The sequence below is a fragment of the Calonectris borealis genome, chromosome 21, assembly GCF_964195595.1.
Source record: "Calonectris borealis chromosome 21, bCalBor7.hap1.2, whole genome shotgun sequence".
Taxonomy (NCBI): Eukaryota; Metazoa; Chordata; class Aves; order Procellariiformes; family Procellariidae; genus Calonectris; species Calonectris borealis.
Window position 1 is genome coordinate 11,230,141 of NC_134332.1, and position 22,929 is coordinate 11,253,069.

A 22,929-nucleotide genomic window follows, 5' to 3' on the forward strand; every position below is an offset into this window, starting at 1 on the left:
TTTATAGCATCTGTCTTGCAATGCATTTGAAAAAATATTATCTTTCAATGGTCCAATTGTGGCTCATCCCAGAGAAATGAAGACTGACCAGTTCCTTTTAATCCTTATCTGTTTTTATCATCTTTCCTTTCACTATAATCTTAGATAAAGGTATTATCAGATAGTTATAAGGGCTTTTGTCAAATAATCAAATGGTTCTTTTGCTAAACATAGTACCTATCAGCCCAACTGACCTGGAAATAAAAGTATTTACTCTCCTGTTGGAATTTTAGTAAAAATTCCCAGCATCCAACTGCATTTCTCACATTAAATCCCATTGGACTCTATGAATCGCAACTACATATAGATCATTTTCACAGGTACACTTTGCGTGTTGTCGTAATTTTCTCAAAATACGAAGGGACAGCCACTAAGCCATGTACGGTCACATTCCATATTTCACAACTTCCTGAACATCTAAACAAAATTTTACAAAAAAAAATGATACCTGTTAAACAGAACGGACTATATTCAGTATGTTCATATTTTTCTGAAAAAAATGTGCAGAAGCAAAGAACAAGAGGAAATATGAACATTACAGTTTCCTTATCTAATTTTACTACAGACTAGGGATTTGCTGAGTCAAAAGAAGTGATTTAGTGAAAATGTGCATCACATATCACTACCGCAAACCTTTCTTAACCATCCTTACCGAATTACTTGTAGCCATAATTAATCATCTAAAAACCATCAAATCGAACTAACATCTACACCTGCCTTTTATTTTAAATGTCTCTTTTTAAAAGAGTGGAGAGGTATGGAAAGCTGGTTTAACAAGCACACTGAACCCATTGTTTATGGCCTCTATAAACATGGCTTAGTAAGAATTACTGACTTAATCAGAGAGAACTTATCTCCTGGTGAAAAGAGCACTTTAAATTTCAGAAATGGCACCTTTACTGTGAAAATCTCTTAACTTTTCAAACAAACTCCAGGGGGCCTTAAACACCAGGTCAGTAAATAAGCAGCAGTTAGTGCGTCTGTCCTGCTCACAAGCAGGCAAACACTTGAAGTAATTTAAATGTTTTATGTGAAAGTTGCAAAAACACTGAGAAACTATATTCTAATATAAGTATTAAGGGGTGCGCCTCTGTCTCACTCAGATCACATGCTAGAAGCAATATCCATCAATAATACTAACACGAGTTTATACTAAACGTTATTTTATTATCACTGTCTACCGCTGGCAGTTGTTGCACTTCCTACCATAAAAAAAAATCTTAAGTTAAACTTCTTTCAGATGAACAATTTTACTGAATAGTTCATGTAAAAGGAAAAAACCCAAACACCACCCTCCTCCCCCCCTGAAAAATGGGTTGGCATAACTTCATGGCTAAATTGGTGCCAAAACATAAACCAAGTTGATCATGAGGTTTCATAACCAGATACAAATGTGATCAACAGATTAAAAAATGTTGTAAGAGAAAAAAGAAAATGTACCTTCCACTAATTCTTTTGGAAAGGTAAAGCTCTTAACAAAACCTAACATCTTCAGTAGCTAGTTTGTACATTATATTTGAAATTATTATGAAAGTATGATTCACAACAAGTCTAAAATCCATTTCCTTAATGGCTTGTCTCTACTTAGTTAATAGTTTCCATTTATTTTCTTAAGAAAAACACCACAACACTGCAGACAACAATGTGTCAATCTGGCTGCCAGAAGCAGGAAAGGCAACGGATATAAAATTTTATTATTTCATGCCCCAACAGCAGCCAGAAGGACTTAATGAAATCACCCTTAGATTTACAATCTGAAATAGCTATTCAACAGACAAATCTGGTTAAGCTGGATGTGCCCCCTGACCTCTCAACCCTTTGATCTGGGCACAGCAGGTGGGCTGCTGCCCCCTCCTGTGCATCTCCCACTCTTCCGCCGATCTCCCACCCTTGATGTGCAGTGCCCTGATCCTGTACAGGTGATTCTCCAGATCCTTATCACAAGCAGCTGTTGCCAACGGAGTGACAAGCATCTAACACTATTGTACAAGAGGAGAAAAACCCCCTACGCTCACTGGTAAGTCTACTTGGTACTGCAGTACTTGTCTGTCTTCAAACATCCACACACAGAATCTCGTATTAAAACACAGTTATTGTTTTCATTTTTCCAATAATTGGATAAAAGACAATTCCCTAAGTAATTTGTCATGTTTTTAAATGCATTTTTGTCGATAGTCCTGAAGCCGTGTACAGCATATTCATAATATTAGTAACTAAATTACATGTAGTTTTTTAAGACCTGGATTTAAGTATATATAGAACCCCTTCATTTAAACCCTGTAAAAAAGCTACACTTCTTCAGTTATAGCTAGAAAAGGCAGTGATTTATTAAGCATAAATGGATGGAAAAAGCTAAATATTAGTCCTCACACCAATCAAAAAATATAATTAACAATTAACACTACCACTAGAAGATGCCAGTGGTCAATGAATTCTCAGGGTGTCGTCTGCGGCAAGAGGAAGCCACGTGGCACCGTCAGTACTAAGCCCAAGCTGATGTAACCTGTTTCTCAGAGTTCGTTAGCTCAGACTCCGTGCGTGTTAACTAGCATATTATCAGACTGGATCACAAAGAGAGCACCCTCACGGCTACCTGAAAAAGACCAAGTAAATATGCCAAAAAGCGCTTCCAGAATGCAAGCGTGGGGTTCAGAGGACTGAACGCGCAGCTTTCCATTCATCTGTCTGCATAAGGAAGAGGCTATCGACATTACGTGAGATCACTGCCGTATCCTAGCATATTAAAGACAGCATGAATTTTAGTGAACCTTCTTTTCCTAACATGAACATATTTACTTATACCAGGTTAAAATAAAACAAAAATCTGCTCGTATAGGTTTTATGATATGCACAACTGTCCTTTATGCTTAGGAAAAACGTTAGAAAATCATTTTAACAAATGCAATGTGGTTTCACACACAAATTCCTTCTGGATAATCTTGCAAGAATTAAAATTCTGAAGTCCCAAAAGTCTTGAGTGACTGGAATATTAAAAGAGTATAAGAAATACTTTTCTAATCATTAACTTTAACTCTAAACGTTAGTTTTGTGCCCTGAATAGAGCATGATAAGGGTGGGCACTATTGTTATTTGAATGCCTGGAAGCCTGGCACAGAAGAGTATCCTGCCAGCAGCTCAGTATCTGACAGCTAAACAGAACTGTCCCGTCCAGTTAATCAAAACCACATGCGCCTGAATTCCAATAGGTAGTCTACTAGGTCAAGGGCATTCCTCTTCCATCAGCGCCATCACACTAATAACCTTTGCTACAAAACAGTTGCTGAAACAATCGTTTACTATGACAAAATGTAAAAGGCTGCCAGCTAAGTTTGACACCACTTATAACACAAAGGTCAATTTAATATAATTTGAACACTAAAATAGCATAAAGTACGCAGGTAGAAAATAAAAAAATATTATGAAAGGGATGTGTTCATTTGATAGTTTCATTTTCCTATCTCATTATTTATCAGTACTAAGTACTTATCTTCATCTAATATGAATTCAATTAGTTCCGTAAGCATGTTCCATTATTCATGTGATAGCTCCAGCCTTGCTTATCCAACAGCTTATAAACTTTTAGCCTTCTTTGAAGTCACTTTATGGATTGCTAAATGGAAATCTTATAAAGAATGACTAACTAGGTGATGATAGAAAAGCTGAAAAATAAGAGCACAAAACACAGCTCTCTATTTTCTACCAAGATTTTCCCTCATAAATCAGTTGGAGCCCTCTGACCTATAACAGGAGATTATCTTATCTCACTGGAGAACATTTCAGTCACAGCAAATTAGATTTAACAGTCAATGGATATGCTTGATATTTTAATCATAAGAAAAATTTGTCATTTTCCATTAAAATAACTGCTCCTTCTACAGAGACCCTGTGTAACATGGGAAACTGCAAACTAACTTTAAGATACACAATGGTTTGAAAAAAATCTTTTAAGGTGAGAGAGAGGTTGTATTTTGTTTAAAACCATTAACATTTCTGCTGTATTTCTTCCAGAGGACCCACTCCAAGATAGGGATAGCAAAATCTCACAGAAACAACACTAAAGCTAGAAAAATTTTTTTTTCTCTACATTTCAAATTCACCCTCCCCTTTACACCGCAGCTTTCTCTGCGCAAGTTTAGGCTTCCACTAACATCTACGCAACAATGACAAATTCTGCAATTGGAGCTGTTGGAGCAGAACCGTGAGCCTATATATAACTGCAATTACTCCCATGGGGCTCTACAGTAGATAAAGAGTCCACCTGTCTTAACTTGAATAGAAGACTGGGGAATTAATCCCTTATCCTGAAACTAGAACACGTGGATTAACAAAACACTTTTAAAGATCTATTTGCTGAAATTTCAGCATTTAAAGAAAAATGAATACTGAATAATGACAGTAGTTTGTAGTTGTAGTTTATAAAATTATTTTGATATGGAAAAATTACTACATTGTATTTTTAAAAATACACAACTGCTAGATCATGAGAAAAAAAAATTGCTCTTGCTACTAAGTTGTTATTCAAATAAAATAAAATAAAACACACAATTTTATACCTACATATGAAGAAAAAGACAAAGGGAGTAAGCTTTCAGCTTCAAAAACAGGCAAAGAGGTAAACTAGTAATTGTCTAGCTCATTTGACAAATGTCACCTTTCCTTTGCCCAAGGCACAGAGAATTACGCAGTACTTGCCAACAAACAGATACAATAGCCCACTGTGTGATTTTGTTTCATTTTTCAATGGCAAAAGCACAGTTAGCTGGGAGATGCATTTCCGTCTGGAAGTATTCAATTTATCCTTAAGAGCAGAGGGAGGAGAGAAGACTGTTTTATTTATTTAATTTATTTCATAAGGCACTTTGAATAACTGTACTTTGCCAAAGTGTGTCTGTGTTCCAGAATCTCTGGCTATTCAAAAGCCATACTGGATTTAGTACTAAACAGATTTTTTCACAAGTTACTAAAACGGATGAAAATTGGCTTCTCCAAGAACAGCTCCTTTTTTTGAGTTTTTACAGATGGAGTTTGGAAGGCCTACAGAGCCCTGCAATCTGAAAAACTGAGACAAAGGAAGAGGTATTGGGTTTATGTAGAAAGGCAGGAGTGAGACATCATGCAAAGCAACTCCAAGATGTAATTATTAATTTTTTTTCTATACCCATTGCCAGGCCAACCACATTGCTCTTTGTGAGCAAAAATATTTGTGAAAGCTGACAAGTATCTGTATTGAGATATTATCCCATCCTCTACCATGTCTCTTCCTTCTTTTTCAAATAGAAAAGATACCATAGATAGATATCATAATAAGCGTGCCAATGATCACCTGGTACGGATATGGGGCAGAAAGTTTCTTGATCAATATGAAAAATATATGCTAGACTATTCCTTCTTAGATATTACTTTGGTCCTGTCTATAGAATATTCAAGGGTAATTATCAGAAACCCCTCTAACATAAGCATATGATGTGCAAACAAATGTACATGTTGACTTTTAAAATAATTGCTTGTTCACTAACACGTTGTACTGCAATTCTGTACTTTATTTAGCAATATAAAGGGCATAAAAAATCATCTGTACCCAAGATGGTAAGGAAAAAACAAGAAAAAAGAGGTCCTACATATTCCACTTAGCTTTTAACGAAAAAAGTGACTTCTAAAATTGCTTCACATTAACGCTGGAAAAAGGGGGAAGTTACATAGCATACAAGTCTAAGTTTTAACACACAAAGACATAGAGGATTATTATTACATACATATGCCCTAGTGAAAGAATATGTTTGATCAATATCTCCAGAGAAATTACACAATTTTATGGACAACAGAAGAACAAATATTCTAGTAATATGCATCAATTTATGTGATGTAAAACTCAGCTTTGTAAATTGTTATGTATCCTAAACATTAAGCCTAAATTTCCAAACACAGGAATCTAAAACAGGGACACAAGTCAAGTAACTTTACCAGTTCAACACTGCCTGCTAATTTAAGAGCCTACAACGAGGCAATGCTTTCTGGGCAGGAATACCTCTTCCCACACAGAGCATATACACGTTGTTCAGACCTCCTGCGTGAAGGGGCACAATTAATAAGGACTAGGATTTTCATAGGGATCTAAATTAATAGCTTATGTTGTCCTCCAGATACTTTTGAGGAAAGTCATCAACTGTTTCACCAGTACTGGAAGCAAAAGCAAATGTGCTATTTCCACTTTCAGAGTTTTTTAAAAGTCACATGAATTACTCTGAATTGTTTATATGTGAAGCTTTCTGTGAGGGCTGGTTTTCTGCCAGCTTTGTGTTAACATTAACAGCAAGTTCCTTCTTTTCAGATCTTTTGAACATTAAAAAAATTACAATCTGTCTGCAAAAGCCTAAAAGAGAACTGTAACTGTCAACATTTTGCTTTAATATCGACTCTGCCTTTGTGAATACAGAGTCAAACTAAGGCAGTAAACTGATTAAATGAAGCAACAGGATGGAGAGGGGAACACAACGTGAGCTCGTCACTGCTGAACTGCAAACAGAAAGTATGCCCAAAGAGTACAAGGTGTCAAATAAGACTTCCTTAAGATTTAACATTATCCTGTATGCTTAACTTCAATTATCTCAGCACTCCCAAATTAACAGGATTATTTCATTTTTAAGCATATGAATGAATGTATAATTGCCTGCAGAATTCGGCTCTAAATCATAAAACTATATATAGTTTCATAAATGGTGAGAAAGACTTACCTCCATCAAACTTAAATGTATTCCAATGAGGTAGGGCATTGGGGCACTGCAAAGAGGAAGAAAAAATAGCTTTACATTCTCATAACACTGGATTAACACATATGACTTATAAAATTAGCTACAGGAAAATACCAGGATACTGGATTAGATTTTGCTTAAAAAAATAATATACGTACAAAAACAAACCACATGTGAACAAAATTTTATTCCATATTTGAAAGACTTTTTTTACTATGCAATATCCTCTCACTACTGTAAGACTTTAATTTCTCTTGACATCAGAATTTCTAAGTGACTAAGTTAAGACAGGTACATAAGGACAGCTATTAAACATATCTATAATGCTGGAGTCTTTTTTTAAAAAACAAACAAAATGTGTTATTACAATTTTCAAAAAAATACCCAGACTTTTTCTAAGAGTATTCTTTAGAAAAATTGATCCTGTTGTAGTGTTAAGTGGTTAATTTAATGTAGAGATATCACCCGGTACTAGAAGTTTTAAATCCTTTGAATATGGGTCCAGACAGATTTTAAATAATTTATTTTTAAGTGTAAGTCTTGAAATGTTTGCATATGTAAAAGAAAAATACAAAATTTACTTTTGAAGATTCTGATAAACTCCAGTTACTGGGATATACGCTGATACCATTATTCCCTTCAGAACACAAAACTTAAACACACCAAGAGGCTCTTAGGCCAAATTTGTAGCCTCAAACACAGGCATGATACTTCTGTTATCAAACAGAATGCTAACATTTAAGAGAAAGATTGATCTTTTCCATCTTCTCTTCCATGATGTTAGCAAACACCAACATGGGCTATGTAACACAAGAATACTATTGAATGAAAGTTGTATCTTTGTGTATACAGTATTTCTAATATTAAGCTTATTACAGGACTCCCACTTAACTAATCAGGGAAAGCTTATATTTGCACTGCTTATTAGAACACATCAAAGAGGATGCCAAAGCTGCTAATTGCAAATATGGCATATACTGCCTGTTAAACGGAAAGCACACAGACAGACACAACTTTTAAAATAGAGCCTCATTTCATTTTGGGTAGAGAAGCTCAAAGAGCTCATTTTCAATTTCAGATGAAAAAATGAGAGAAATGTCACTGTACTGCCTTGGATTAAAATATCTTCCACACTGCTTTGATAAACTGGTGCCTACTGCTCAGTAAGAGAAGCACAGTGCTGAAAAAACTACTGCAAGACACCAGACCAGCAAAAATCATGTTTATTAATATACCTCCTAAAACTGCTGCTCTGTTGGATGCGGTACCAAGAGATGGAAACAGCCTCTGTATTAGGCATTCTACATGAAAACACTTTTTCTTTTTGAAGCCATTGAACATCCATAACTTCAAAAAAAAAAACCCTTACAAGTTCTTTTGCAGAATACTGAAGTGCCGTGTATCACATTACATTACAACTTACTGAACTGCCTAGGCTGGCAAGAATGCCCCCACCCAAGCTTCACCCAATACAGCACCTTATGACAGAGAGCCCAGAGGGTTACATCAGAAACTAACTTGGTACAAATCCTGAAGGTTCTGCTTCCTTGGGAATTCCACAGATGAGAACCAGAATATACATCCAAGTTCTTGGATAGAAATTTTTACTATACAACATGATTCCTCTTATTACATATGGATTGCTGCTCAACTGAGGAGTATTTTTATTTGTCATTTTGCATGTTTTATTTGTGACAAACACTCTCTCTTTCACCCACATCTCTTCATTTCCAATGGCCACATTCCAGGAGCAAGAAAATACCCAGTAATTTTATATTCAAAGTATAAACCATTGGTTTAGCTGCCAGCTGCACAAATGCTCAACTTCTCTGTGTGCCTGGCTATGCTGCTCAAGACTCCTCCAGTATGCACTGAAATGAATGTGTTTCTAATTAAGTAGTTTCATGAACACGACAGCTTCAATCTCAAAAATACAAAGTCTGAACCTCGGCAGGAAGTCTTAAGACTGCAAATGTCTCATCTAGTGGAACCTTGGCTAATGTAATGAAAGGAAGCAGGAAGAGTGCAGTATTCCAGAAAACCAGCCATTTATTAACGTGTCCAAAAGCAGAGTCTGTCACCAAGCATAGGAAAATCTGAACCTGTAAAAGTTAATTAACTGTATCATGTCCCTCTTTCAATCCTCCAGTTTATCAACAAAAGAATAATAAGAATGCCTAAACCCTTAAAACCGTGCACCCCAGTAAGATTTTAAGGAATTACAGGAAAGATATGGCTTACGATACATAGATCAGCTTTGGATGCAATGAATCACATTTTCGGTTGTCTAGTGACAGAGATTACATGTAAAGGCAATACAGCATATAAAACTATTACAGGGATTGCATAAAGGCTACAGTAACCTGACTTTTAGCAGTGTTTTGAAAGCTGTTATTTCTTTAAACTTGTATTACTAAACATTAAAGGACTCCAGTCAGATGCTTAAATGGGCTGTACAGTGCATACACTTGGGCAGACAGGAGAAGGCAGGAGGATCAATTTGATACTATAGAACTACAAAGAGTGGTTTTAGCATACCCACTGCTTAACAGCTCGGGTTTTGCTGATCGAGTAACTTGTTAAAGTGTAATGTGCTAGTTTTGCAAATATTTGTGTTAGCTTTATGAATAGTTGCAGAGATTTCTATTAGGGAAAGTGAGTTAGAGCACAAAAGAGGACACTGGGTATTTCTTTGAGAAACATTTAACACATGGGTGAAAAACTGGATCACAGGGCACTGGGACATGACAGTGGTGCACAGAATGACAAGACGACAAGGTACATGCTATGGAGGGCTCCGAAAGATGAATAGTATGTTTGATGCAGAAGAGAAGATGGAGAAAGTTGAAGGTAAATGAAGAAGGTTGACAAAACCATAAGAAAATAACTTTTTCAACATGTATAAGCAATTGCTTGGCTTACAGAGGTCAGAGGAAGAACACTGAATGGTCACATTTCAGACATGAAGCAGAAGAAACACACGCCACTTAGAAATGGATTAGATCTGAAGACTAACAAAGAATATCCCAAGCTATGGGAATATATGAAAAGAAATTAACTCAGTTTTATCCACAAAAGCCATTGCTTGTAATGACTGAAAGACACCAAAGAGGAATGACAGAGGGAGGCATCTACAAACATCCCAGCAGAGAATCAACTGGAAACAAATGCAGGTTTTAGTTCGTGTGAAAGGTGACAGGCGTGGAGAAACTCCATGAAGCACTTGTTTTTGAGGGTGCATTTGTGTGAAATGTGTTTATTCAGAAGTGCTTTAAAATAACCATTACTGCTTATCACCCAAATGTGGACCTTAAAGTGTTTTCTCCACGGATAACAAAAATCAAATTATCTGAATACCTATTTTATCAAAATTCATTTTGTGTGTCAGAACTGACATTATTGTTCAATGACACATGAACAGCAAAGCAAAAGCAAAGATATTTTAAGGATAATTCACCATGGTAGCTCCTTACAGTCCCAAAAGTTTAACTAAGCAAACATCATAAATAACCTGAATAAAATATAATTCTGGTAAAGAGCATAAATATTTCCAATAAAATCTACCAAAGAGATTATATTCTTCTGTCACCACTCATCAATCTGACTGAAAAGGAAACACACCTAAAAGTAAATATTGAAGGTTCGTGTCAAGCTACATAAATTGCTTTTATCACTGTTTTTCTTTATCATGTGTTAATCACGTGCCATTACCTAAATATTCAGCTACCATCCTGTACAAGGGAACATCGTGGGCCTCCTCTTCCACATGCAGAGCACACTATAATAGTTCTTCCTAACTGCTATTCAGGTCCTGAGACATATGCTCCAGCAGTTTTTAGTATTTTATCAGGTTAGATGTGTATTTCCAAGATTTTCAAGTGAACTTCAGTAAGACACATTGCTTGTATAAACAGGAGAAACACTCCACACAACCTTTAATCCTTCTGGGACCCATGACAGATTAAAGACTGCCCTTCAGAGCAGTCTTTACCTACTGCTTGACACTTCATCAGTCCTCGGGCTTCTGACAACCCAACTACTAATTACTCAAAGTTGTTTGATGGCAGCCAATATCCATTAAGTGCAAAATTAAGAAGTATCAATTTCTACGGCGCATATTTACCGCTTAAACAAAATGCCTGCCTAAGTCTTTTGGAACAAAGAGAAAGGTTATTACTCCTCTTGTGCTTCACTGGTTCCCAATGCAATCAGTGTTATTTATAATCAAATGAGTTATATAGGTAAATATCAAATCATTAAAGTAGCAATGCATAAGCATGAATATGGATATTGTGGACTTAATGGCTATATATTGCCCATTTATTACAGTTGCATTTTTACAATTTCTTTAATTCGTTTCCTTAGGCTAACTAGAGACCTCTTAATTATGCTCCCAAGAGGTGGGCAACTACTAATTGGAAGAGAAGCAGGTGAAATAGAGGGACATTTCCTCTTAAGTGAAAAAAACCCACCCTTAAAAAATACTGCAATTCACCAGAAGAAGTAATGCAAAACCCAAGGATCTCAAAAAGGTTCATAGTTTACAGCTACACAGGGATTTGCACCATTTTGCTTCATTGTTTCAGGAAAATTGATTAGATCACATTTACTAAGTTCATGTCTTGATATACAAATACTGACTTAATGTGTCGCTCTTTCACACCAGTAGTGCTTTACTCCCTAAGGTTGTCTCCTGACTTCTCTTCAGATTACTCATTGAAATGCAACAGAATTCAATCCGAAATTTATTGGGGTAATTGATGCAAATTAGAAACTTGACTGCATAAATTGGAATGATGTAGAAAACATACAGCTAAGAAACCAGAGGAGCAACTACAAGAGCTTTTAGTGAGTACACAGATGTACCAGGCTAAATGGAAATGCCTACCAAGAGGCTCATGACGAAGGAATCATTGTTTCCCGAGCAGCAGGAGTACTCGCCCTCCAGTTACCCCCTCCACCTACTTAAAGGAGCATATTGAACTACATGCAGATTTAGAAAACAGGAGAAAGGGAGTTTAAAAAAAAAGTCCTGGAGAAAGGGAAAACTGCACCAATAGACATTTGTTCAGCAGCTGTGCCAGGGTGCTCTAAGAAGGTGGCTCTCAGAATATATTAATGTTGGCTGCTAAGCAGTCTATCTAATATAGAAGACTGTTTTAATCACCCTAGAAAATATACTGTTGCTTCTTGTAAAAGCCCAGGGAATAACCCGAGTGACAATGCTCTGGGACTTAGAGAACACACTAAGCTGTGTTACCAGGTCAGCAAAGACAGGCTTTTCTTACAGGCTAATTTTAAACACAGACACTGGGAGCAAAAAGGAAGAAAACAGACACAGTGGGAGTGTTTTTATGCCACACGAAACACAAACTGGAAAAAGTAGTGAGGAAAATTAATAGACTGTTTCTTTCACATCAAGAAATGTCTAAATTCCCAACAACAAAATAGATGGACAAGATCTGGCCAAATTTAAGTAGTTCTATGTACTTGGCTACTGATGCTTGGTGGCAGTATGTCATTAACCAGTACTTTTGGCACCTGCTGGCATGTACTCTTTTTTTTTAAAAAAAAAAAAAAACACAAACCAAAAAACCCACAACAAAACAAAAAAACAACCAGCAGTGCTTCATACGTTTCCTCTGTTGTTCTGTATTCAAAGGAACAAGCAATTGTGCATTAAGGTGTGAAATCTAATGATGGGATTCCCACCAATTTCTAGTCTCCTCCACCCAAAATCTTTCCCTGGGCTGAAAATATATCAAAGAATGGTACCTAATTAAAAAATAAAAGTAAAGGATAGCACTCTTCCCCTTGCTTCCCCCCCAATTAATCTAAATGATAGGGATCAGATGACTGAAGTCATTCCAGATACATGTACATGGTACTACACTACAATTATTGGCTCAGCATCCCTAGTACAGAGAGCAAGTGTATCGAGAACAAACATTTTGAAGATGTAGGCTTTTGGCATTTTCAATTCTGTGGCCAGATACGTGAATGAGGAATGCAGGTGAACATAAATATTAAGTTTAAAAAAAAATCCTTTCAAGAGGGAAATGGGAAGAAAAATTACCCCCCCTTCCGCATTATAAGTTAAAAAAAATTAGCAAAGAGCAAACTGAAAAAAAAAGAGAAACCACAGTGTGTTGAAAGTACTTGGTGTGAAATGACAATAAAGGACAAAATGCTATAGAAAAAATTTGAGCTTTAACAATGTCAGTGAAACAGCTTCATATTGAGCATGTTTGTGATAGAGTTGCCATTCACTTGTAACAACATCCAACCGCCCACCTTTTCCTGCCTCACTCAGGAAAGCGCACTTCTCTCAACAGCTAAAGGGAACCCTCCACACCGAGCCCAAAGTTCTCTTACGTGAAGTTGGCCAAAAGGATCTTCAAGTGGCAGGAGAAGAGTTAGTTATTCTACCCATTCGCTCCCTGCAAAGAGAGCTATTCTACCTTTTTGTAGCTCTGGAAAGATCCAATAGCTGTTGTGTCCCCCTTCCCCCCCAGGGAAATAAAAAAATTTCAAATTTCACAACCATGGAGCTGTCAGTATATCAGCCGGGACCTTAGAAGTTTCCTTTTATGAAAAGTTTCCACTGCAACTCAAACGATTAAAAGCAAATAATCACAGGTGGAATATACTTTTTTCAAAAACTTTCAAGGATCGCGAGTAGTACAGTCTCTATACCCTTCTGTGATTTTCAAAAGAGCAGAAGATTCAAAAGCATCATACAGCACAGTCAATAAATGGACATAGTCAACTGAATGAACATGATATTTTGTGTTCATAAGAACTGAAGAATTCTCGTTACTTTAAATTTTGTTTCCATTTCAGCTCTTTAAAATTCTTATTTTCTTCTTATCACATTTGCAAAAGAAATAACCAGGCAATAATTAAAATTAAATTAAACTCTTTCATTTTAAATCATCTCAGGTCATTTCCCTTAAGAGGCAGACACAATAAGCAATAATACTGCCTTAAAGCAGAGAGCACGGAGCTGATTTCTCAGTCCTCCTAGGCAAAAATGACGTCTGTAAGTTCACATGGTTACAAAATAGATGGACTCTATTTTGAGAAATATATTTATGGCACATAAATTGTTGCTAAATTGACTTATTCAAACAATTACAGTGTGTGTAGCTACCTCTCCAATTAAAATTCATATCTGGCTAAGGTAATCAGTTGTATTTGTGAGCATGCAATTACAATCTGCCTAATAATTATACATTTTTAAATCATACTTTTCACACACTAGCTGGCTCATTCGATATATGGACAGGGTGTTACGCCATGAAAGAATTCATTCATTCGAGTTCAATGACTTGTGTCTTTATTTCCTTGGGTACACTGCCCAAGTGTTTGCTTTTTGCACACTTCTGCTCCCAACTGCGGGATCTGGACTTAGCCCCTTTTAACATGTCTTTGTCAGAAAGTCGATGAATACCTAATCTTCAAACCCAGCGTAAAAGCCTCTTGTGGTCCACATCGTTGTCCTGAAAACTCCTAGCAGCATGTACCTGAAGAAAAAGCTGGCAGCAGCAGCCTTCATGTGTTAATTACACATGCGAAGCCCATTATGCAGAGAAAGGGCACCTGCTGGCAGTGCAAATGACTGGAATCTGCCCTTCCTGTGCAGTGAGTAAATTGAAGGTTCATTTCTACAGGAGATAATAGTTTTTAGATTCCGTTTCGTGTATCCTCGACATAGGCACATACTTAACATTTAAATCATCTGCAGAGGAACAAGCTCCCTTTAAATCTACATGTTTCAGTTCCTAGCACTTCACTTAAAAACGCTAGTTACACCGGCTGGTTCCTTACTCTTGCTTAAATGCAGGGAAAACGTCACACAGAACACTACCACTCTTCAAAAAAGCCAGCCAACCTTCACACTAAGAGCCACACTTAAAATATGGTATCATAAGACACAGTAAGTTTAAGTTAGTTTTTTTTTTTTGAGAAGGACTTTTTAAAATGCTAGGGGGCAGAGGGAGGCTGTTTCAAATCATTCCCAAAGCGCATTAAGCACCACACTCCCACAAACATTTCTGCTACACAGGGAGACGCGGAAGGCCAGCCAGTAGACCTTGCCAGTAAAGACAAAGGCATTGATTCCCTCAGCCTTTTCTGTGTCCTTCATCGCTTGACTACGTGACCACACAGGAGCAGGTCCGCATTTTCCTTGTGCTTTCCTTTTACTTCCAAGCCTGTGGAAGCCTCTGTGGTGGTGCATTCCGCCCCTGACCCATCTCCTGGGCTGCCTGTTGATCTCAGAAATTCCCGTGAAACCTTGGCCTTAGTGCAATGAGTCTGGCGGTTCAGCGCCCCTTGACCGTATCAGAAACCCTGCTTAGCTGAGGCTGGGAACGTGCTCCTACTGCCTGGCCCAGGTGGGAGACGAGAGCGGGGTTCGTCATCCCTGATACCCTTATCTGAGTCCTAGCTCAAGTGGAACGATGTTATTGTTACTGAAACCTTGAGAATTTTTACAGATGACTACAGCCAATCATCTTGCAAACCTATGAACAGTGGCCCTAAGTGAGACCCTTCGAGCTCTCCTGGACCGCAGCGGGCTTTGCCCAGCATCTCCCTCTGAGTGGGAGCCTCTCAGAGCTCGTGAGCTCTCGAGTCTGCGGTATTCGGAGGACCGTCACCAACTGACGACGGGACCTGGGCTGAAACACTCCTCGAGGCTCCACCCCTCGCCCATTGAGAAATGCCAAGACATTTGACGTGAATATTTCACTGAACTCGAGGGGAATTTTTAACAGGTATACCTTTGTATATTTATCTATCTTTGTGTCTGTGTGCCTGTGTGTGAACTGATGGAGGTACCCGCTAGCAAATACAGTCTGCTAAAATCTTATGATCTATCTTAAAACTGTGAATGAACCTCAGACTGCTGCTAAACACATGCTAATCCCTTAGACATAAATCGTTGACCAAGTCCAGGACTAGGAGTTGATCCAGCCGCACCTAGACTCCATCAGGAGTTTAGAAAGCACGGGGGTCTACTCTGAATCTCGTGACTCAACAGGAGGGTCTCCCTTACCCTGTTCATCCTCGGTCTCTGTATAAATCATTCTAGCTTAATTCTAACACAATTTTCCTTTGTATGCTTCATCCATGTAGTAGGTGATAGAGTGAACCTTGCCATCAAACTCTGTTAAGTTGTGCTTTTATAAATGTCTATTAAAATCACTTTCTGCTAATACCTTTGACGGTGATTCTTTAAGCAACCTCTAAACCACTCATTCGCAACAGCCTCTCGTTACCCTTTACACCCCTCAGTTTAACATCAGCCAAGCTTTGGCCTTACTAATTCCAACCCTGCATGCCCAGGCAACAATTCCATTAACTCTCTAACAAGGCTTGAAAGTTTAACTTCTCTAGGAAGCCTAAGGTAAGGCCACTCTTTCTGGGCAAACTTCATCTCCCTGCTACGTACACAAAGGGAAGGAAAAAAAAAAAGGGCAAGTCACACAAATTGAGCGTGGGAAACAGCAACTAACAGCTGAGCAACTAAAAGCAGCACCATCTTAAACTTCCTCTTTGTTAATTACTCAGAGTGCTCGTTCACCATTCCCCAACAGAAGTTCAGGAAAGCAGAAAAGTGAGAGTATCTTCTCCACTGTATCCTCTACCGTTGAAGTCTTAATTCAAATTTTAACATTTAAGACAGATATGTTGAACACAGATTTTAATTACACAATATCTAAGTTGCAGCATTCCATAGTAACCACTCATATTAGAGTATTTCAACATACTGATAGACAATTATATCTTGCCACGAAAATAGATTTTTTTACTTACTAGGTTGGTTGCTTCCTTAATATGCCTATATATTTTTAGAGTAACAGTTGCATCGTAAGAGGACTTAAGACTTACTATACAGAAATTTGAAAACTGTTGTGAATCTAAGTGATATATATACATATATATAATATATATATACATACACACACACATATATATAGCCTTACCAACAGTAGTCCAATAGATGTGGGGGCAGAACAGGAATGTAAACATGCTGCCAGAACATCGGGTAGAGCATAGCTGCAGACCCATGAATGCAGGCAGTTAACTGAAAAACACATATTAAAACAGGATCATAGATAAGACAAAAACCAAGCTTAAAAAGGCAAGATTAGAAAGAAAAAAAGTAAAGAATCAATTCTGCCTTCCTATCAACATGCTTTATTACAAAATATACAGTGCTCTTGTCAAAAAAAAGGGGTATTGGTGGGTGAAGCATGACTGGCTTATGGTGGTTGTCATTTGACTGACTTTGTAAACAGCTGAGAACATGATTCATACAACAAACCTGAAAAGAACACTCAGTGTTCCATAAAGCAACAGAAACATGGAAATGAAAACACAAAAGGAAATGAAAAATAATAAAGGCAAATCCCCCAATCCTGGTAACTACCATCCATTAAATATCATAAAACTGCTTTGAAATTATAACACAAACTGAAAAAATATTTGAGCTCTGGAAGATACAATGTGAGTGGCATACGTTTCTTAAAAATATATCATACTAAACTCAGTGATTAAATGTTTATTACTTAAAAGGGATTTTTATCTAATTGCCCTTCACCAAATCCATTGAAATGTCATTGAATTTTGCAGTTATATTTTTAAAAACTCGTTCAGAATAGTTTTGGTGTTGGCAGGTACTGAATGAAAACGATCACAAATAGCAAACACAAGTGCCAGTCAAGCCGTGGGGAGAATCCTCACAGAGCTTTGGAGGAAATTACGTCTCTCAATCCTATTTCAAACGATAATTAATAATTTGGAAAAGAAGATAAGCAGGATATTTGTCACATTCACTACGGATATTAAAATGGAGAAGGTGGTAATGCTCAATAAGGAAATCTCAGCAAAAGCTATAGTCAAAATACCTAAGAAGAGGATATGAACACAAACATATACTTGAGAAAATAGACAATAAATAAATAAATCAGAATACTCATACAAATTGACACATACATGGAAAAGACTAAGAGGTGACAGGCAATCACATCCACCCTGACAGTGCTTTGCAGTTTAGAGTGTCTTTTAATCTCAGATGATACCCAGTGCAAGTACTACAATGTGTTTCACTTGTGAGACACATTTTGAAAACAATAGTCAACAAAAGCCTACCAGTTACTTGAAGGTACGATGAAATCAAGCATGTAATGCTTGTCTGGACAATAGGAAGGCGGGAGAACACTGCTTACAAATACTGAAAAGACAAATTCTAAAGGACTGAGGTCCTTGTGGTGGCCTAAAGTTGTGCAAGATGAAACTAAGCAAAGACAAATCGTGACATGAATCCTAATTCAGTTCGATGTGGTGTAACCTTAAAAAAAAAAGTAGATGACCCTCATTATTATTAATTTCCATTAAGACATACTACTGAATTATATACCATTTCATAGGGAACCCAAGTCTGGTAAAGAAAATGGTCTAGATGAGCTAATACAGTCTCTTAAGCCTCCATGTCAGGGAAAATTAGCTACACCTCTGGATGTAGTTTGGCTTGTTCAACGCCAAAGCCAATGCAATTTCTGTAAATAACAGAACCTGGTTTTCTGATTAAAATGCAGGCAAGAAGATTGAAGACAGGCACATATTTTGCGCATTATTTTTAAGTCTCCGAACAATACAGATCTGGATAAGCAATAAGAATGCACCAAGGAACATGGATTTTTTGGGAGAATTACTGTGGTTCTCTGCAGTGTGGTTCAGATAAGAACCACAGTGAGGTATCAGCTTCACAAGCAGGTGTTTTTCAAAAGCAGAAAAGTGACTATGAAGATGAACTGAAATATACTTTGCAATTTACAGCTCAAAATAGACACAGATTTTTTAAAAAATCATTCAGAACCTAAGATTCAGTATGCCGAGTATAAATCCATACAGCACTTTAATGATAAAAATTTCAGACATAAAACCCCTCAAGTTGAAAAGCCAGAATTCTAAGCTATACCTTGTACCTAGCTGAGAGAGATTGTTATTGTGGCTAAAATATATGAATAATCTGTCTGTTTAATAATGTTTTTGAGTTCCAATCATCCCTATCACCTGAATCAAGGAAAAACTAAGAAAAAGAATGGCCTACTAAGCCAGATCAAAAATCCCTTGTCTCTCAGTATTCTGCCCAACAGTGGTAGACACAAATTAGTAAACCCACTGATCAACACATTCATCAATAAAAATGGTATTTTCCATTTTCTCCATCCCCACCAGCTTGCAGCTCACACTTCATGTGCCAATGAATTCAAATAAACACATTGAAAAGTGCTGCCCCGTCTCTTCATTTTGAGCTTATTTCCTTACAGTTTTAATAGGCGCTCTGAGTTTTGAGCATTTTGAGACAATAAATAAAAATCATCTCCTATTTATCTTCTAAGGGCCACACCTGATTTTCTATATTTCTATCAAGTTCCCTGCTTCCTTAGTATCTTTATCAGACTGAATGAAGAGGTCTAGTCTACTCTGCTTTCCCTAATTGAGAGATTATTTTGTATATTTGCTTGTTCTCTGTACTTTTCACTGTTTTACTTTATCATTTTTTTATTTGGAGTAGATAAGAACTCATGCAATATTCACAAAGTGGGCAAGCCATGAACATACCTAGTGGCATTATGCCCTCTTTTTTGTTGTCTACTCCCTTCATAATAATTTCTTGGCTTCTAAGCCTTCAACTAAGTCATAAGCTGGCATTTTCATAGATCCAGATCTCTCTTTTTAAAAAAAAAACTCCAGTATCTCTTTCTGATTCGTAATAATTACTTCAGTTAGTCAGACCGTGATTACTTACATGGTTAGAAGTGTCTTCTCCCATAAGCATTATTTTATATTTATCCATGCTATGCAACAAAATGACTGCCACAACATTTTCTCCCGTTTTTAAAAATTGGTTTTCAGGAGGATATTGAACACGTTCCAGAATAGAGCACTGTTGTACTGCTTAGCAACTTCCAGGATTACAAAAACTGATAATTTTTCTCACCTTTTTTCCCCTCAACCTTTTAGCCAGTTGTTTACCCTCAAGAGGATCAAACTATCCTATGCCACAAAAGTTTCTTTAATATCTTTGAAGAATTCAACATTGTTCAATCATACCTAGATTTCTAAAGATTTTTAAGATTTGAGGCATGGATTTCTTTTTCAAAGGTCATATTTACTCTTCTCATGAAAGCTACACAGTCGGTCCTCACCTTAGCAGTGCTTGATTTGGCAGTGTCCTAGGAAGAGGATCCACAAAGCTCAAAAGCATCCCAGTGCTGATAACGTGTTTCCGTAAGTGAGAATATGCAAGAATTTAAACTAGGTTTGAACCACCGTCCTAAGGAAACAGCATCTTTGGAAGCAGACAGGGTACAGCAAGTATTTGAACAAGTACCCGTTCAGTCTTTCTCAATAAGAAAGCTCTTTATTATCAGGTGAACATTATCTTATGGTCTATATGGGACGGAACTATTAATATGTTAGGATACTCATTACAGCAAAAGTTAGAAGCTACAAAATCTTGACTTTATTCCATATTTATGACTCATGAAACTACTACAGATTTATCCCTATCCCATTATATTTCAACTTATCTTTATATTTTTCCTACTGGAGAGGATGCTCCTCTCTCACAGATTAGATGAAAGGCATAGCCTAGTTCCAAAATATGCAGCAGGAAAAAAAAAGCATGCTTTCCCAATGTAATTTTTCCACTGTATTCCTATATCCTTTATGTTTTCTGTTTCTGTTCTCCAAAGCAAAAAGATGTCTGGAAAAAATACTGGTTAAAAATTTAATTCTTACTTAAAAATTTCTTCTATGAGGATCAAATGGATTATTTCCTGGCATTATTATATAACATGGTTGCCGCTGTACAGGAGTGAACTCAGTAATCCAAGGAGGTCCCTTCCAAGCCCCCGTCCCATTGGTTTTAAAACTCAGCGAGAAAAGATTAAACAGACATAATGCTCAACACTGCAGACATCTGGGCAGAACCTGTCACTTATTTTTGAGATGTACTCCCACCTTGCTATCTGGCATGAATTCAAATAACATACTACCATGAGTAAGCAGCAGTACTGTCCTTCAACTCTGCCAAGACAAGGGCTCATAAAAAAGAAACAGCATATTTGCTGGACACCTCACCTGATTAGTGACTGCCATACAGAAAACAAGCACTTAATAATAAGGCAGTCTGAGAAATGCCCAACTGTCAAAACTATAGGAATCCAGCATTTTGAAATAAGATTAGTTCCACTACCTCAGCTTGCTACAGCTGTTGCTAGCGAATGTAAAAAGATAGCTATGTAAGACAGACACTGATTCACTAATTCACTTTTCAGAGTTTTATATTTAATACTCTAAAAGCCTTATTTGAGCAAATTAAATCAATAGGATTTTGTCGTATATATAAAAATTATAAACTGATGTGGAATTACAGTAGGCCATTTTCCAGTGCATTTTACTCTCTCCTGATGCATATACACTGCACAGTTGTACAGATGCAGTACACGGCTAAAAATGTGCAACATATACTGGAAAAAATGACCACATTTTGAGTGTTTGTAAGATCATTTTTCTGCATTATTCAGGGCTGAAAATAAAGTAGAAAGCTTAAGACTGAGCTACATAAGAATTAAACAGTGAAAGCAGGGCTGTAGCAGAGGCTGTGTATGAAGGTCAAGACCTACACTGGCAGGTTATGAGAACAGCAATAGAGCTCTTGGGCAGGAAGAGCTTGTACATTTAAAACATTAGTTTTAAGACTGCTGTAGAACAAGAAGTGTGCAAGCTCTTAGCTATGTTACATCACAAGGACATTTGGTGAATGGTATTAATCATATGTTGTCTTTTCCTAACGACCACCATTTCCTTATCCTCAGAGCTGTGAGGCACGTCAGAAACCAAGAGGGAATAACAGGTTGTGCATCAGAGCTTTCAATGACATGGAAGAAGTGACATGGCAAGCTCTCAACTCCCAGGAACAAAAGAGTGTCCATGTCAGAGTGGTATTTTTTGCTTTGTACTAACACTGTAATAACAGAAAAATTACGTAAAGAAGTTCACCTCAGTATGATGGAGCCAAACAGAAACATCACAGAAAGTCACAAGTTTTAAGTCTTCTAAGAGTCATCAGGCTTCATGTGAGCCACCTTTCTAAAATCAGAGACAACCTGCTGCTGCCCTTATCCCAAGTAGTTAACATACCTTGTTGAGGCAGGGCTGCATGGGCAAGTTATGATGGAAGAGAGAATAGCGGATGCAAGGAAAGCTCTTCTGTTTCATTTTTGCAACAGCATGCTCCCACCAGCAGGTGGTCTTTTGCCAAGCACAGTTTTTTTATGCATTTTGGTTCATATTTGGCTTTTCATGAGTAGTTAGATCACAGAATATGTAAAGAAATTTAACATGAATAATTGCTTTAACATTTTGAGAAGTTATTTGAGTTTCCTTTTGTATGAAAAAAAAGAAAAAAATCCAAGAAAACAGCAATAGATCTTCCATAGGTTCAATACACATGGTTTATAAAATAGCTAATAAACACAGCTTCATTTAGTTACCTCTAAATCTTACTCAACCTAACTATATTAAGGATATCTCAAATCAAAATTTGAATTTGATATGATGTATTATAACACAGAATTCATTCCACCATAAAAGACCTTCTATCCAGGACTGTTTAATTTTCTCTCTCTTACCTTATCTTAAATTTAAGCCTCAAGTATGAAGTGTGCCACATCTCTTAAAGTTACAAGAAGTTAACTGCAAATAGGTCCCTTCCACTTTTTTGTTAAAAATCTAAAAAGTAAAAACAAAGAAACCAAACCCCCTCACCAGCACACCACCCTCACTTTACTTTGAGAATTCTCAGTTTGGTACGTTTCCAGTTACAAGGTCTTGGCTTCCGCTGAGCACAGTTTGAAATAAAATAATGCAGCTTGTTCCTACTGCTGGAACATGCAGAGCAGAGCGTGCAGGCAAGGAATCACTGGCTCTGGCCCAACACTTCAAACCTGTCTTACACTGTCACTCCAATCTTGGAGCAGTTTATATATAAAGTTGTAAGATAAGAACACACAGTATGAATACCCCTCCCTACCGAAGAACCAGACACGCTTTTATCTTG

General features: G+C 37.1%; 1 protein-coding gene across 8 annotated transcripts in view; it reads right to left on the reverse strand.

Annotated features, from left to right (window-relative positions):
* Positions 1-22,929, reverse strand: part of DENND1A (DENN domain containing 1A) — a 221,909-nt gene that overhangs the window by 94,324 nt on the left and 104,656 nt on the right. For all 8 annotated transcript variants that reach the window (XM_075170831.1, XM_075170830.1, XM_075170832.1 and 5 more), the window contains 2 exons: positions 16,781-16,881; positions 6,771-6,816 (listed from right to left, as the gene is read on the reverse strand). In XM_075170831.1, the coding sequence (XP_075026932.1) occupies positions 6,771-6,816; positions 16,781-16,881 (147 nt within the window). The remainder of the gene's footprint in view (positions 1-6,770; positions 6,817-16,780; positions 16,882-22,929) is intronic.